Raw genomic sequence first — 13,217 nt, 5'->3', positions numbered from 1 at the left:
GTCAGCCGTGCACTGCCTATTTATTGATTAACGTTTTTAACTAAAACACAGAGTAAAAATGAAGTTGAATCCTGCCCATCGTCCATCGGGAGTTGACTTTGAACTTGAGCTCAAGCGTGGATAATATGCAGCGCGCCGCCCTGTGACTTTCGTCTCTGCACACTGCCATTTTGTAGTCTCCATTTCAAAGACACCCATAGGCGTAATTTGCGGGTGGGACATGTCCCCACCACTTTTTGCCAAAGTCAATTTTGTCCCCACCACTTATTGGAAGAAATAAAAAATACGGAGGGTCTATTTACCATGCAAGTAGCCTGCTTTGTAAGCAGAGGTATACTCTGTAAGCAGAGATACTAACTCCGCCCAAAAGTTTCAGACTGGAATAGACAAAATGTAAGATAGGCATATGAAATTCGACTGCTCCAGTGGCGTAGAGCATGTGTTACCTACTCCATGTCGTCGTGGGTTCGGGACTGCTGTTTGCTGAACTTTTTCCCTATCACATATCAGATTGTAAAGGTATTTATTTTTAATAAAATGATGAAAATATTTGAAAATGGCAGTTCACGTCATACATGTACCAAACATTTTGCGCTTAATTGCTCTTTGGTGCTATATATTCGTCCTTATTGTTCTCTACATACGGTTGCTATCGTCTATTGCTAGATCAATTACATTTTGATACTTGATAGAAAACTCCAATTAATGGAAAAAGTCACAACTTTGTAGTTTCATGAGTTCAAAACAAAATTTAGAAAGTTCGTTGTATATTTGTAGCCTATCTGGCAATGCCCGTAGTAATAAGTGAAAATAAGAATTTTTTTAAAGATATTATTTTCCATCTGTATCCCCTGTATACTTCAATGTTTGTCCTTATTAGCAGGGGATTCCCAAACGTCTCAATCCTTGACCCACCGACAGGTAATCTGTGTCAATCACGAATTAATATGTTTAATTACGTACGGCAACAGCCATCCTTGCATATAATAAAGCACAACATGCTTTAAATGATCCATTGATGAAAACATGATATAGTTTAAAAACAAATGGAAGCAGATCTGATATGTGATGTGAAAATTTTGAATATTGAGTTTAGCGGATTCGAAACCTGCTTCACGGCAGTGTCAATATTATTTGTCATGCGTCTTTCGCACTAACGTTACACCACTGAAGCCGTCGATAAAGCGGCGCAGTTTTTATACTGTTTTCTGGAGGAGTCACCTACATTTTTCACGCTTGTGACGCCCATGAATATTCCCAATGAGTTATTAGAGAAACAATTTATTAAAGTATTGTTTGTGTCGTCTTTGTCCCCACCACTTTTCAAAACAAAGTTACGCCACTGAAGACACCTATGCTCTTGTTGCTTTAATTAATATTCACCAAATTCATTTTCCAAATGTTTTAAATTTATTTCGTTTATCATCATTTTAAAATGTGAAAAGCAGGGCTCAACATTAATGCTTGTCCGGGACAAGTGAATGTTTTGTATGGGCAAGTGAGAGATAACTTTACTTGCCCGACTGGACAAATAACTTGAAAAAAAATAACAACAGTGCGACATATATGTAGAATAATAAGAATATGTGCATTAGACAGAGCTGTGTGTTTGTGTGTAGTGCGTTTGTTGTGGTGGTGCTTGTTGTGTGTGACAATAATCAAGTCCATGTAACTACATGCGGACGCAGAATCCTGTTATTTAAATGTCATCTGGCTGTTCTGCGTGTCTGAGTGAATTACGTGCACAGTTTAACATACAACATGAGTGATTGTCTATGGGAAGCCGAACACACCAAATGTGGAACGAAACGGAGCGGTGTCGTAGAGCTCGCGCAGTGCTGACATGCCATTGGCTCGGTTAATTGGGCCGAACCGCGCGACCGACTCGACCACGCAGGGAGGACGAGTTGTTTGCGCTGCTGAATGGCCGGGTCGGCGCGAACTGATCCTCAGCAGCGCTGCGCCGACCAATTACAACAGCTCAGCGCGAACCAATTAAATCAAAGGCGCCAGTGGTTTAAATTTGACCCTATAAACCTCCGCTATGGCTAGGCGTATTGTTGAAACTATATTAAGTAGTCCTAAGATTACATTTCTATTCAATATTTATACCTTCTTCCCATGTTCACAGATCCACGTGAGGCCTCACCCCTGAAATTACGCGTTTTTTTTCGTCTATTTTAACAATCATAGGTAGTTTAGATGATTAGAGTAAGGTTAGGGTTAGGGTGTGGGTTAGGGTAAAGGTTTTGTAAGAACCCGTAAGAACCGGCTTCCCATATTTTACTGTTTGAGTGAAGCTATCTGCAAACAAGATTTGATAAACACTGTATACTATAGTAAAGTTCAAAAACACTATAGTATCTAAGAATTTTACTGCAGTTTACTATAGTATACTACAGTAATTTATGTGGACAAATATACCACTGTTGTATAGTTAAAAAGGAAAAATACACAACTGAGAAATATTCAAACAAATTTAGGTAATCTAAAAATGATACGGCCCTAATTTATTCATCTGTATGTAACATTAATGTCTTTTGTCAGTTATGTGTCATTCATGATGAACTACACTTGCAATTGTTTTTTTAATGATGACAACAGACGATTTATACTCATACAGTTTGGCCTGTGCTACCAAACTTTAAACCTTTCTAGCACCAGTGCTATGTGCAAAAAAAGTTAACCTACAGCCTTAACACTAATAATAATTACTGCTTGCCTTTGTTTTATAGCAGTCACGGAGAGTAGGCCTATAACCAAATTCAGGCGGCCAAAGCGGACACTAGTTAAAATGCTTAGAAGCAAACTTTACCAATCTAGATCCGGAACAATTATATTGAGAATTCAAATGAAATATTTTTTTTTTATCGTTGGACAAGTAATTTTTGTATTCGGACAAGTGAATGACAAGTTTACTTGTCCGAAGGACAACCACATGACAATGCTTAATGTCAAGCCCCGTGAAAAGGCACAGTCACTGAAGTGACTGGGCTATGCCCCCTTGTTTTGTTCCACGGGCTCAGTGCTGGCGCTTATTTTTTTCCCATGCAGCTTATAATTGCGACCAAAGCACCTTGGTTGAAAAAACTTTGTCCAACGGCAGGCACTTTTAGCTGCGTAAAAACGCCCGGTGGATAGACAGCATATATCGGTATCGGCTATCGGCTTAATTGAGGTGGAAATTATCGGATATCGGCAAAAATCCAATATCGTGCATCACTACTTGTGATATTTAACAGTAAGGAGGTCAGAATTTCTATTACTCAGCCCTCCCGTCCCATGAGTTTGTGTCCACGAATATACCTTAACCACTAGTCCAAAGGAAATGTATAGATTTGATTTTTAAGACTTCTTATGGCAAAAAAATCTAACTGTTAGAGAAAAGGCCTTTAATGTACTCCGTTAAAGCTGTAAATTATAAGCTATGTTAGTGTTTAATTACTATCTTTTATTTGTTAATTGTCTGTTTGAATGGGTCTTTAGAGCTGTGTTTGTGTTGTACTGATTAGCTCTCATCATTGGTAAATGGTAAATGACTATTACTAATTGTTGATTATCTGCGTCTCTCCCAGACTGGCAGATAGCAACGCTGGTGTTGTTATTAGCAGGGGCGTCTGTGACGTTAGTGGCCTTTCTCATCGCTCTGATCTCTCTGTGTAAAGGCACACACAGGAAGCACTATCGAATGGTGGCAGTGTTTCTTTTCTCAGCAGGTAAGGTGCACCCACATTGACATAATGATGGGCATATATATACATATAGCATTTATTATGAGAACTCTCAAGTTTTGCTTTTAATCAGCATTTCTGCATGTATTGTGTCAATTCCAGTGTGTTTTAAATTTTAAACCTCAGGAATGACATAGTCACCCAACAGAATTGATAGATTCTTTCGCCAATTTGATGATTGCATTCACCGCTCTATAAAAGAATATATACTGTATGTGAGCATGCACATATTATTGTTTCTTTATAATGCTGACTGACTTGGCATGCAAAATGCAGCATTTTAGTCATTGTCACACATGGGTGTTAACTGTATGCAAAACTTTTTCTGTTTTTATTACATCATTTGTAAACACTCCTAGCATGTAAGGCAATTCCCAAGACTCCAAACAGAAGTAATTTTAAGCCATTAATAGGCTCTTGGGGCCCTTCATTAGAGAATGTGTGAGAAATTCCATTCTCAGTGCCTCTCACTAACCACGTAGTTAGTAATGTGTAGAGGAATGTGTTTCCTAACCAGTAACCAGCCTCTTTCTTTCCCTCTCCCTGACTTGCTCATGCAGAAGTCTTTCACTGCCCTCAGCAAGCTTAGACAGTTTGTGTGTGTGTGTGTGTGTGCGTGCGTGCGTGCGTGCGTGCGTGCGTGCGTGCGTGTGTGTGTTTCAATGTATGAGGATTATCCCTTTATGAAAGTGCAGTGGGGAGATAGAGAGAATAGAACCGTTGAGGCTTTTAAAGCTGCTTCTTATGTGCCTTGAGCAATGTCTCCTGTGGCTTTGACTTCTAATGCCAGAAAATTACCTTCAGAAATAGTTGACTCTAATAAAATACACTCTAACTAAGAGCAGCAGCTCCCATGAAACCCACACTAGCTGATGTATTTGTGTATGAGTGTGGCCCGTGTGAATGTGCACTTTAGGAATGCATGTTCCATGTGCTCTTCCAGAAGCTACTTTGGTTTATCACAACAATGAACGGTCGGCACAGTGACAAAGGTCATAATCTGAGATCACCCACTAATCGTATTAACCAACACAGGCTCATTGCAAAAACGCACCTCCGCATAACCCGAAATATGTAGCTCCAAAGATGCTAGCTACAAATCGCTGCATCTTTCGGGGGGAATGTCCACTAGTGGCACATGGGTTTTTCTCTGTTCTGATGCAGGTACATTCAAGGTTACGAAGCAGATGATACTGAATATTATTGATGTACAGTATATCCGTGGCAGATAAACATCTGATGTCGTTACTGTGAGGATTGATTGTGTTTGGCTGAGGTAAATCAAGATCTTGTTGTTTACTTAAGAGACATCAGATGAAAACCCCACTTTTTCTGTGTTTAAGTGCTATAATCGGGTCCCCGGTGCATCTAGCAACCCAGAAACGTGAAAAATAAGAACCCAGTAAGTTTGTTTTGGTGTGCCTTTCCCTGCAAGCATGTGAGAAATCAAGCCGTTCAGATTTCGCTCTGATTGTGACATCCAAAGCAGATTTTATTATAATGTTACCGCCCCTTAATCTACACAGTTCCACCCACCACGCTCCGCCATTGTTGTTTTCACAAGCGACAGCGGTGTACGTGACGCCATGGCTAAAGTTCGTGGACAACATGCAATGTAGTCGCTGCACAGAGTCCAAACCTAGGAAGAGACAGGAGTGGATTTATTTTATTTTTAGTGGAAATCCATCAGAAACCATAAGTAAAAACCTGCTTGTTTGCGCGAATCACTTCAAACCGGAGTGCTTTTTCAACCTGGGACAGTACAAGCAGGATTAGCTTCAAAGTTGTTCCTCAAGAGCAGGGGTGTCCAAAGTCAGTCCTGGAGGGCCGGTGTCCTGCAAAGTTTAGCTTCAACCCTAATCAAACACACCTGAACAGCTAATCAAGGTCTCACAAAGCAGACTAGAAACTTCCAAACAGGTGTGTTGAGCCAAGTTGGAGCTAAACTCTGCAGGACAGTGGCCCTCCAGGACCGACATTAGACACCCCTGCTCAAGAGGGATCGAGACCGACTGAACGAGACAAAACTGCCGATGTAAGTAATATTTATCAACAGTCTGAATTGACGTAAATGTACTGTATATATAGGAGGATAACGTTAGCATATGATAGCGAAGGGAGCTAAGTCAGTCACGGGCTAAATAGAACATTCAAAAAGCCAGTGTTAAACTTATATAAGTGCACATGGACACTTGGAGTTTAGCTGTATGAATGTTAATACATTATGTGCGTTAATATGTTTAGCTGCGGCAAGATGGTTGTTTTGCTAATGAACAGGGGCGAACACTGGGGTTAGTTTCGTTTTAAACGTCTCAAATCATTTGTGCTTATGGTGTCTTGTGACTGGTTGCGTCATTACGTTCACCTACATTGCGTCGCAGATTGCGTCATACGCTAACCTCGAGTGTAAACTGTTGAATGAAATGTGACTGGGTGCATTCCTGGAGCGCGATAATCGGTAATTAAAACCTTATGTGCTCATCACACAACAATATCGTATGGTTTTAGAAGATTCCGAATGTAAAGTGACCTGTTTTTAATGCTTTTTTTTACAGTTTTTGGTCAGTGTTTGCAATAAATAACCGTGGCTGACTAGTATTTGCTTGTTCTGTGTTTTATATGGTTGGGAAGTGGGTAGGTTTAGGTTTAGGGTGGTAGTGGAGTTAGGTGCTCTAACCTTTTTACTTTGAGCATGTGTCTGCGTCGTAACTTTTAATTAAACTCATTAGAACAGAGAAAAAACTTGCCTCTAGTGGACATTTGTACCTGGAGCTACATATTTCACATTATGCAGAAATGTAGGCAGAGGTCTGTATTTACAATGAGCCTGGGCTGGTACTAACAGTGTACATCCAGGGTTCAATGAAAGTTTTACTATAGTCTCTGTGACAATAAAATTATTTAACTTTTAGCAAAACAGCATCTGTCACAAAAACATAAACACTAGTGGTGTGACGAGATGCTTATCCCACGAGACGAGATGAGACACGAGACGGTTCAAGAGACAAGATTTTTAGACTTTTATAAAGAAATCCTCAATGATTAAATATATAGGGGAAAATAGTCTTTTATTCACCTTAAAAACACAAAATGCAAAAAATGTAGGCATTATAAAATCAACTTGTACTTTATGAAACAAATTAAACTTCTATTTTAATGAATTATATTATGCCGTAATAAGCAATATGTAAACATTGCTAAATGTTTTGTCACAAACTCAACTGACAGGCAGTAATTTCACAAAAATGATGCTTTGTTTTCTTAACAGGCGCAGCTTTTAGGAAAGAGCTGTGGTTGTTTTCTCTATATGCTTGTGCATAGTGCCTGTGTTAGCAGAGGTGACCATCATATTACACTGTCAGTCAGTTAAAACTACATTAACGCATCATGTTTTATGCTTACATTGCACATATTTAAGATGCAGATTATCTGTTTTTGAAGAGGTTTGCCTGTGAATGTATTTAAAATAAAGTAATGTGAACTTGCAATTGCTATACTGTACTTGTGGTACAGTCAGCTGCTGTTCAGCCCAAAGTGCTGCTGGCAGCGCGAACCGCCGTAAACACTAGTGCTTATGTGCAAGTCGCTGCAGATGCGAGAGATGCTCCAGAACGTTGAAACCCATCCGTCTAGTGCGTGTTTACATAGAAAAATAGTGAGAAACTAGCGCCGCGGGATGGTTGGGCCGGTCACTGTATCAGCTCACAGCATGCACATACTTTGTGCAGTTATTAGCGTGTTCTGTTCAAATATATTTTGAGTTCGCACAGGTTAAATTTAGGGAGCATATGCGACTAAAATGGTCGCAATTTCGAGCACAGCACTCCATCATGCTAATTGCGTGAGGATACTGTGTTGACACATTGGATCTCGCGCCACCCCTAATAAACACCCATTGCGGTTTGGTTTGTCCAAAATTTTCTTAAAGTAATAGTAAATTGTTAACTGGGGTCCGTGATGTGCAATAGGCCTAGTCTTTTCTCTAGTTAACCATATGTATCTCTTCTCTTTCATATGTATCATTCATTCACGGAGTAGGGTCAGATAACTGACTGAAAGTAGTAGGAACTACAAACCTTTCAAAGTTTAGGATTTTGTGATCTTAAAAACAAAAATAAAATTATGAAAACATAGTAACTTTCATCCGAAAACTAAAATTGTGTTTAATAAAAGTGTTTAAAATGTATGATTTGGACTAAATAATAAGGAAAAGGCAGCCAATAAGAGTCCAGCATAGATGAAAACTACTTCATTACTATTTCAAAAGCATCACAGGATGAGACCTGAAGAAACTGGCTGATAAATGTCAATTCTGACAAATGAAGGCAAATGGTAGCTACTTTGTGACTAAATAAATGTTATATTTTAGTGCCTTCAATGTATTTCTCATCATCACATTATGGTTTTTGGTTATTATGCCTGAAAAAAAGAACGCGTCGCACCGCATGCGCGTTGCGACCGCGTCGCCCCCATCAGGCGCGCGTCTACATTTAAAATAACGGATATGCGCGCGGAAAAGACGCGAAATGTGAATCGGGCCTCTTTTCAAACTACAGGCATATGTTTCCAAGCACCATATTTTAACCATTTATGTTTAGTATGTTGCAACTCCCAGTATTTTGTTCGCCACTGGCCTGTAACCGCTCGCCTTATTATTTACTTGCATTTGGCACTTTCATTTTATACACAGCTTTTCTGTACAGTGGTACAGCACAGATACTTACCACTTTTGCCATTATGCAAGACAGGAAAATAGAAAGATGAATGAATGGAAAGATGGGTTTAGTTTTTTCTAGCTTGGGAAAAGTGAGAAAGTAGAGAAAAACCCTGTCTGATTGGCAAGTAGAAACATGGTTTATTCTCTGGGGATCATCTTTATCTCCATCAGGGCATCTGGCAGACTTTGACTGGTTATCAACATTACTTCTGCTTATAGACCAGTCTAGAATACGTAAACTACGCTGGTCCAGAAGAACTTTCTGTTTCAGCTTTATCCATGTTTGCAAAGATCTGTTTTTAGTAGCCACCCCAATCTAGTAAAGAAACATTGGGTTACATAATCTAAGTATTTGTGCTGCATCATTTATTGTTGATTATCAACTGATTAAATTTTTCAAATTAAAACATCTTTGTCAAATAAAAGTTTCAGTTAAAAAAATGCTTTCCTGATCTTAATTACCTCTTTCTGAAGAATGTCAAATATAAAGTACAGTAATGTTTATGCTTGGTCTTTTTTCTTAGCTCTGAATGCTTTGAGATCAATTGTGGATAAAGGTCCCATAATGAGGCCAAGTGTGGAGGGTGTGTTAATTCTGTGTACCCATGGGCCTGTGAATGTTTTCTGTGTATGAAAGAACAGAAGCTGTTTATTTTTAATGGTCTTGCACACATACTTTCTGCAGACGCCAATTTATATGTTCAGTAGAAAGGAAACATTTTTGGTGAAAATGTTGGCATGTTTAACTTGGTATTCTGTTTAACTTGGGTAATGTCAGAATTTCCAACTTCATACTTGGAGAAGTGCAGCAGAAACTTGGGAAGACTTTGGCGAGTTGCAGATGTATGATGTCATGAGAACGTGTACACAGATAAACAGTGACCTATTGAAAGATTGTATTTCTTGATACCTGAACTTGTTTACAAAAAAACAGCAGTGCTTAAAACACAACAAAACACCATCTGTTCTCATTCATATACACAGCATAATAGACAGAAATAGACATGTTTTAATTTGTATCATCTTATTTCTACAGTTTGTCTCTCTTTAACTCCAATTCAGCATTTCATATCCATTAGAGACCCACACCCCCCTAATTTGCTACAAATTTTAATTACTTCCTCTTACTCACGAAAACATTCATCAACACATTGGCAAACTGCATGCGTACACATCTATGCTCAAACCCACACTTTCCACTGGGGTGTAACTCACTGTTCGAGTTGAACGCCTGCAGTCCACTGGTGGAAGGTGGAGACACAAAGGACAAATTCAGAAGTGCAGAGGTAGTGTTGCGTAGCCAGACATTTGACGCCATAAAGTCTGTTCCACAATGTAGTTTATATTGACTAACCACCAATTTAAACAGGAAGATAGTCTCTAACCGACATTTAAGGTGACCAGTCACAGATTATTTTGTTTAGATGACATGTTTAACACGAGGTTATGACATGAGGTTAATCTAAAATATGTTTCAATGGTTATAAAATGGCTCTCAAGATTCAATGAACTCTGGTTGATCGCTTTACATATTGGTTGAGGCACTTTCACATAAACCTCGACAAGCTCAAGAAATTGCAGACAACCAGTCCTTTCACACCGTGAAACAAATGATCATCTTTAGCCACCTGATGTCTGCACGTTAGGAGTGACAAAACCCTGATCAGCTGATCAGCTCATCGATAGTCACCATGGAGATGAACCACTTAAGGTTGCAAGCTTCACAGAACCACATGAAAAGGAATTATATAAAACGGATTCCTCAACTAGCAATAGCAGCAGTGCAGAAAGGTGTTTTGTTTTAGACTTGAACTGAAGTTGTATGATCTCTATACAGTGAAACTTGATAATGTCAGAATGTTTAGACCTGCATCATAGTTTAACTAGAACATGGTAGAACTTGTTGCGACTTTCTTAGCATATTGACAATGACATTTTGATAGTCAGATGTCTAACTATAGGTGTAATGAGACTATAATAACTGTTATCAGTCACAGTGAGTGTTTTAATGGACAGCACAGCCTTACTCGTGGCAATGTTTAGTATGGCTTTATGGGGTTGGAAAAGAAAGACAATGTTTTCCAAAGCCTTTACATGTTTTGGAAATGATATCTGACAGTATTTTTCACAATCATTGTATCTGGTATTATTGCAAATTGTTCTGGTATTTAGTAATTTTAGGGTCCCAGTCCTGATAACAATATTTAAAATAATAATATACATAAATAAAATATACTTCAATTGAATAATTGACAGTTTCTGACAATCCAACATAGCATTTATGTAAGTTTCATCATTGTACATTCCATAGAGAATAACAATAATAATGTCAAGAATTTGGAAAGAGAACCCATGCGGAGACAGCAGTTGGCTACAAAATACTTTTATTAAAGAAAAAACCATGATGTGGCAAAACAGGAAAATCAAACACAACAAAGGGTGGACAACAAACTCTCAAACAAAAGACTTCCCACGAGGGGGAAAAATGTAAAACAAAACCGATGGCAAAACCAAGGTCACTATTATACAGGGCAAGGCAAGAACAAGACAGACTGGGACACTAGGTAAACGTCAAAACGAACCAGCACAGGACTGAAGACAAGAGGGCCATAAATAGGGGATAATTACACTGGGCATGTGAGGGGAATGAAACGCTAAGGGGAAGATTACAGGGAAACAAGGGGGCGGGGCCAAGACACGCGACAGAAGAGCACATGGCAATATGCTTCCACACAAAACCCAACAAGCACAAAAGTCCACAAAACTAGAAAACTCCTGACAAGGAGGACAGGATCATGACAACCATGTACAGTGCTTTGCAAAAGTATTCATCCCCCTTCATTTTATTCACATTTTGTTATGTTGCTGCCTTATCTTAAACTACTTTAAATTATTATTTTTACATTAATCTACACTCCATCCACAATAATGTCAAAACAAAAAGCTTATTTGTGACTTAGAACTTTCCTAATTTATTAAAAATAATAATAAGTACATTGCATAAGTATTCATACCCTTAACTCAGTAGTTGGTTAAAGCACGTTTACAGACTCAAATCTTTTTGAATATGATGTGACAAGCTTTACACATCAACATTTGGCAATTCTCTGCCATTCTTCTCCTCAGATCCTCTCAAACTCTGTCAGGTTGGATGGAGATCATCAGTAGACAGGTTTATACAGAGATGTTCAGTTGGGTTCAAGCCCAAGCATTAGCTGGGCCACTCAAGGACATAGACAGAGTTGTCCATTGCATTGTTTTAGCTGAGGTTCTGAATGTTCTGGGCTAGGTTTTCATGATCATTATCTCCGTATTTTGTGCCCTTGAGCTTTTCTTCTACTCTGACAAATGCCCTAGTCCCTGCAGCTGAAAACATCATGATGCTGTTTCCACCACTGTGGCGAGGGGAGCGTGGTGTAGCGAGGTATGCGGCAGGAGAGAGAGCCGGGAGACGAGCGGTAAGTGAGTGGAGTAATTACAAACGACCAACACCTGTGTCTCGTTCCAGTAAGGGCGCGGGGAGAGAATATAAACACCCGACGGAGGCACAATGGGGAGAGAGAGACGGACTCGACACTAGCTGCCACACACGGAAACCTCTCAGTCAGCAAGGAGGACCTTCTCTGACTTCCGAGCGACGCAAGCCAGGCTGAAGGAGAAGCCGTGGATATTTATGCTGTTTACTTTGGGTGCTCTATTTAAGTTGTTTTTCTGTGGAATAAAGTCGTGTCAGTCTCGCCAACCTCGTCCTCTTCCTTCCTTACCATAACGAACCCGCTACAACCACATTTAACTGTTGAGATGGTATTGTACAGGTGTTGAGCAGTGCCTTGTATTTTCCAGAGATGATGCATGAAACTGAGATTCATCAGACCAGAGAATCTTGTTTCTGACAGTTTGAAAGATTTGTTGAAAGGTACGTTTTTGCATATTTCAAGTTTTCATGTGTCTTCACCAGGGCTCCAGACTGCGCCTAAAACGGTCGCATTTGCGACCAAAAATATTAATTTGCGAATTATATTTTTGCAGAGATTGCCACTGGTGACTATGCAGATTTACTCGTTTTTAAAGTGTTTCCAACGGAAGCGCCACACTTTAAAAAAAACGGCAGGTTAGCGAGAGAGAGCGCTGTGCAGGTCTCAGGGAAGGTGCACTTCCCGACCTCCAGAGGTGCTCTAGCGTCAGACGCACCCGACTCCCATGTAGCAAGGTCCCCTAGTAGCAAGCATGAGCCGTGCGAGTGATTGGTACACAAGCAGTTTCCCGCACGCTCAGTGCCAGCACTCTGCTCTCCGTTTATTCCACACTCAGCATACCAATGCTCAACGAAGCAGCTCCGGAATAAGCGCTCACAGATCTCTGCAGAAAACTTTTTGTTTGAGCGTCTTGCGGCCACTCGATACAACCGGTCTTTTATAATTGCAAAATAAGGGTAGGAGCGCGTTGGTCAGGTTGGAGAGGTTGGCCGTCCACACAGCGAACCTGTTCCCAGGGAACCTAAGTGATTCGTCCCGGGGTTCTCGCACCAGTGTAGCGGGTTCGTTATGGTAAGGAAGGAAGAGGACGAGGTTGGCGAGACTGACACGACTTTATTCCACAGAAAAACAACTTAAATAGAGCACCCAAAGTAAACAGCATAAATATCCACGGCTTCTCCTTCAGCCTGGCTTGCGTCGCTCGGAAGTCAGTGAAGGTCCTCCTTGCTGACTGAGAGGTTTCCGTGTGTGGCAGCTTGTGTCGAGTCCGTCTCTCTCTCCCCATTGTGCCTC

At 40.1% G+C, this 13,217-nt stretch overlaps 1 protein-coding gene across 3 annotated transcripts in view; it reads left to right on the top strand.

Annotated features, from left to right (window-relative positions):
* The window catches only part of LOC130545593 (transmembrane protein 47-like), a 28,926-nt gene extending 16,142 nt beyond the window's left edge, over window positions 1–12,784 (top strand). Inside the window, exons 2-4 of one of the 3 annotated variants that reach the window (XM_057320214.1) lie at window positions 3,576–3,716; window positions 11,806–11,872; window positions 11,957–12,784. In XM_057320214.1, coding sequence (XP_057176197.1) covers window positions 3,576–3,716; window positions 11,806–11,872; window positions 11,957–12,101 — 353 coding nt within the window. In that variant the 3' untranslated portion in view covers window positions 12,102–12,784. Of the gene's footprint in view, window positions 1–3,575; window positions 3,717–11,805 lie in introns of all 3 variants that reach the window. The other 2 variants (XM_057320210.1, XM_057320224.1) reach the window with 2 other exon arrangements.
* The last annotated feature ends 433 nt before the right edge of the window (window positions 12,785–13,217 follow it).

The sequence above is a fragment of the Triplophysa rosa genome, linkage group LG2 (assembly GCF_024868665.1).
Source record: "Triplophysa rosa linkage group LG2, Trosa_1v2, whole genome shotgun sequence".
NCBI classification, from domain to species: Eukaryota; Metazoa; Chordata; class Actinopteri; order Cypriniformes; family Nemacheilidae; genus Triplophysa; species Triplophysa rosa.
Note: the sequence above shows the minus strand (reverse complement) of the source record. Positions and strands in the feature narration are given on the sequence as shown.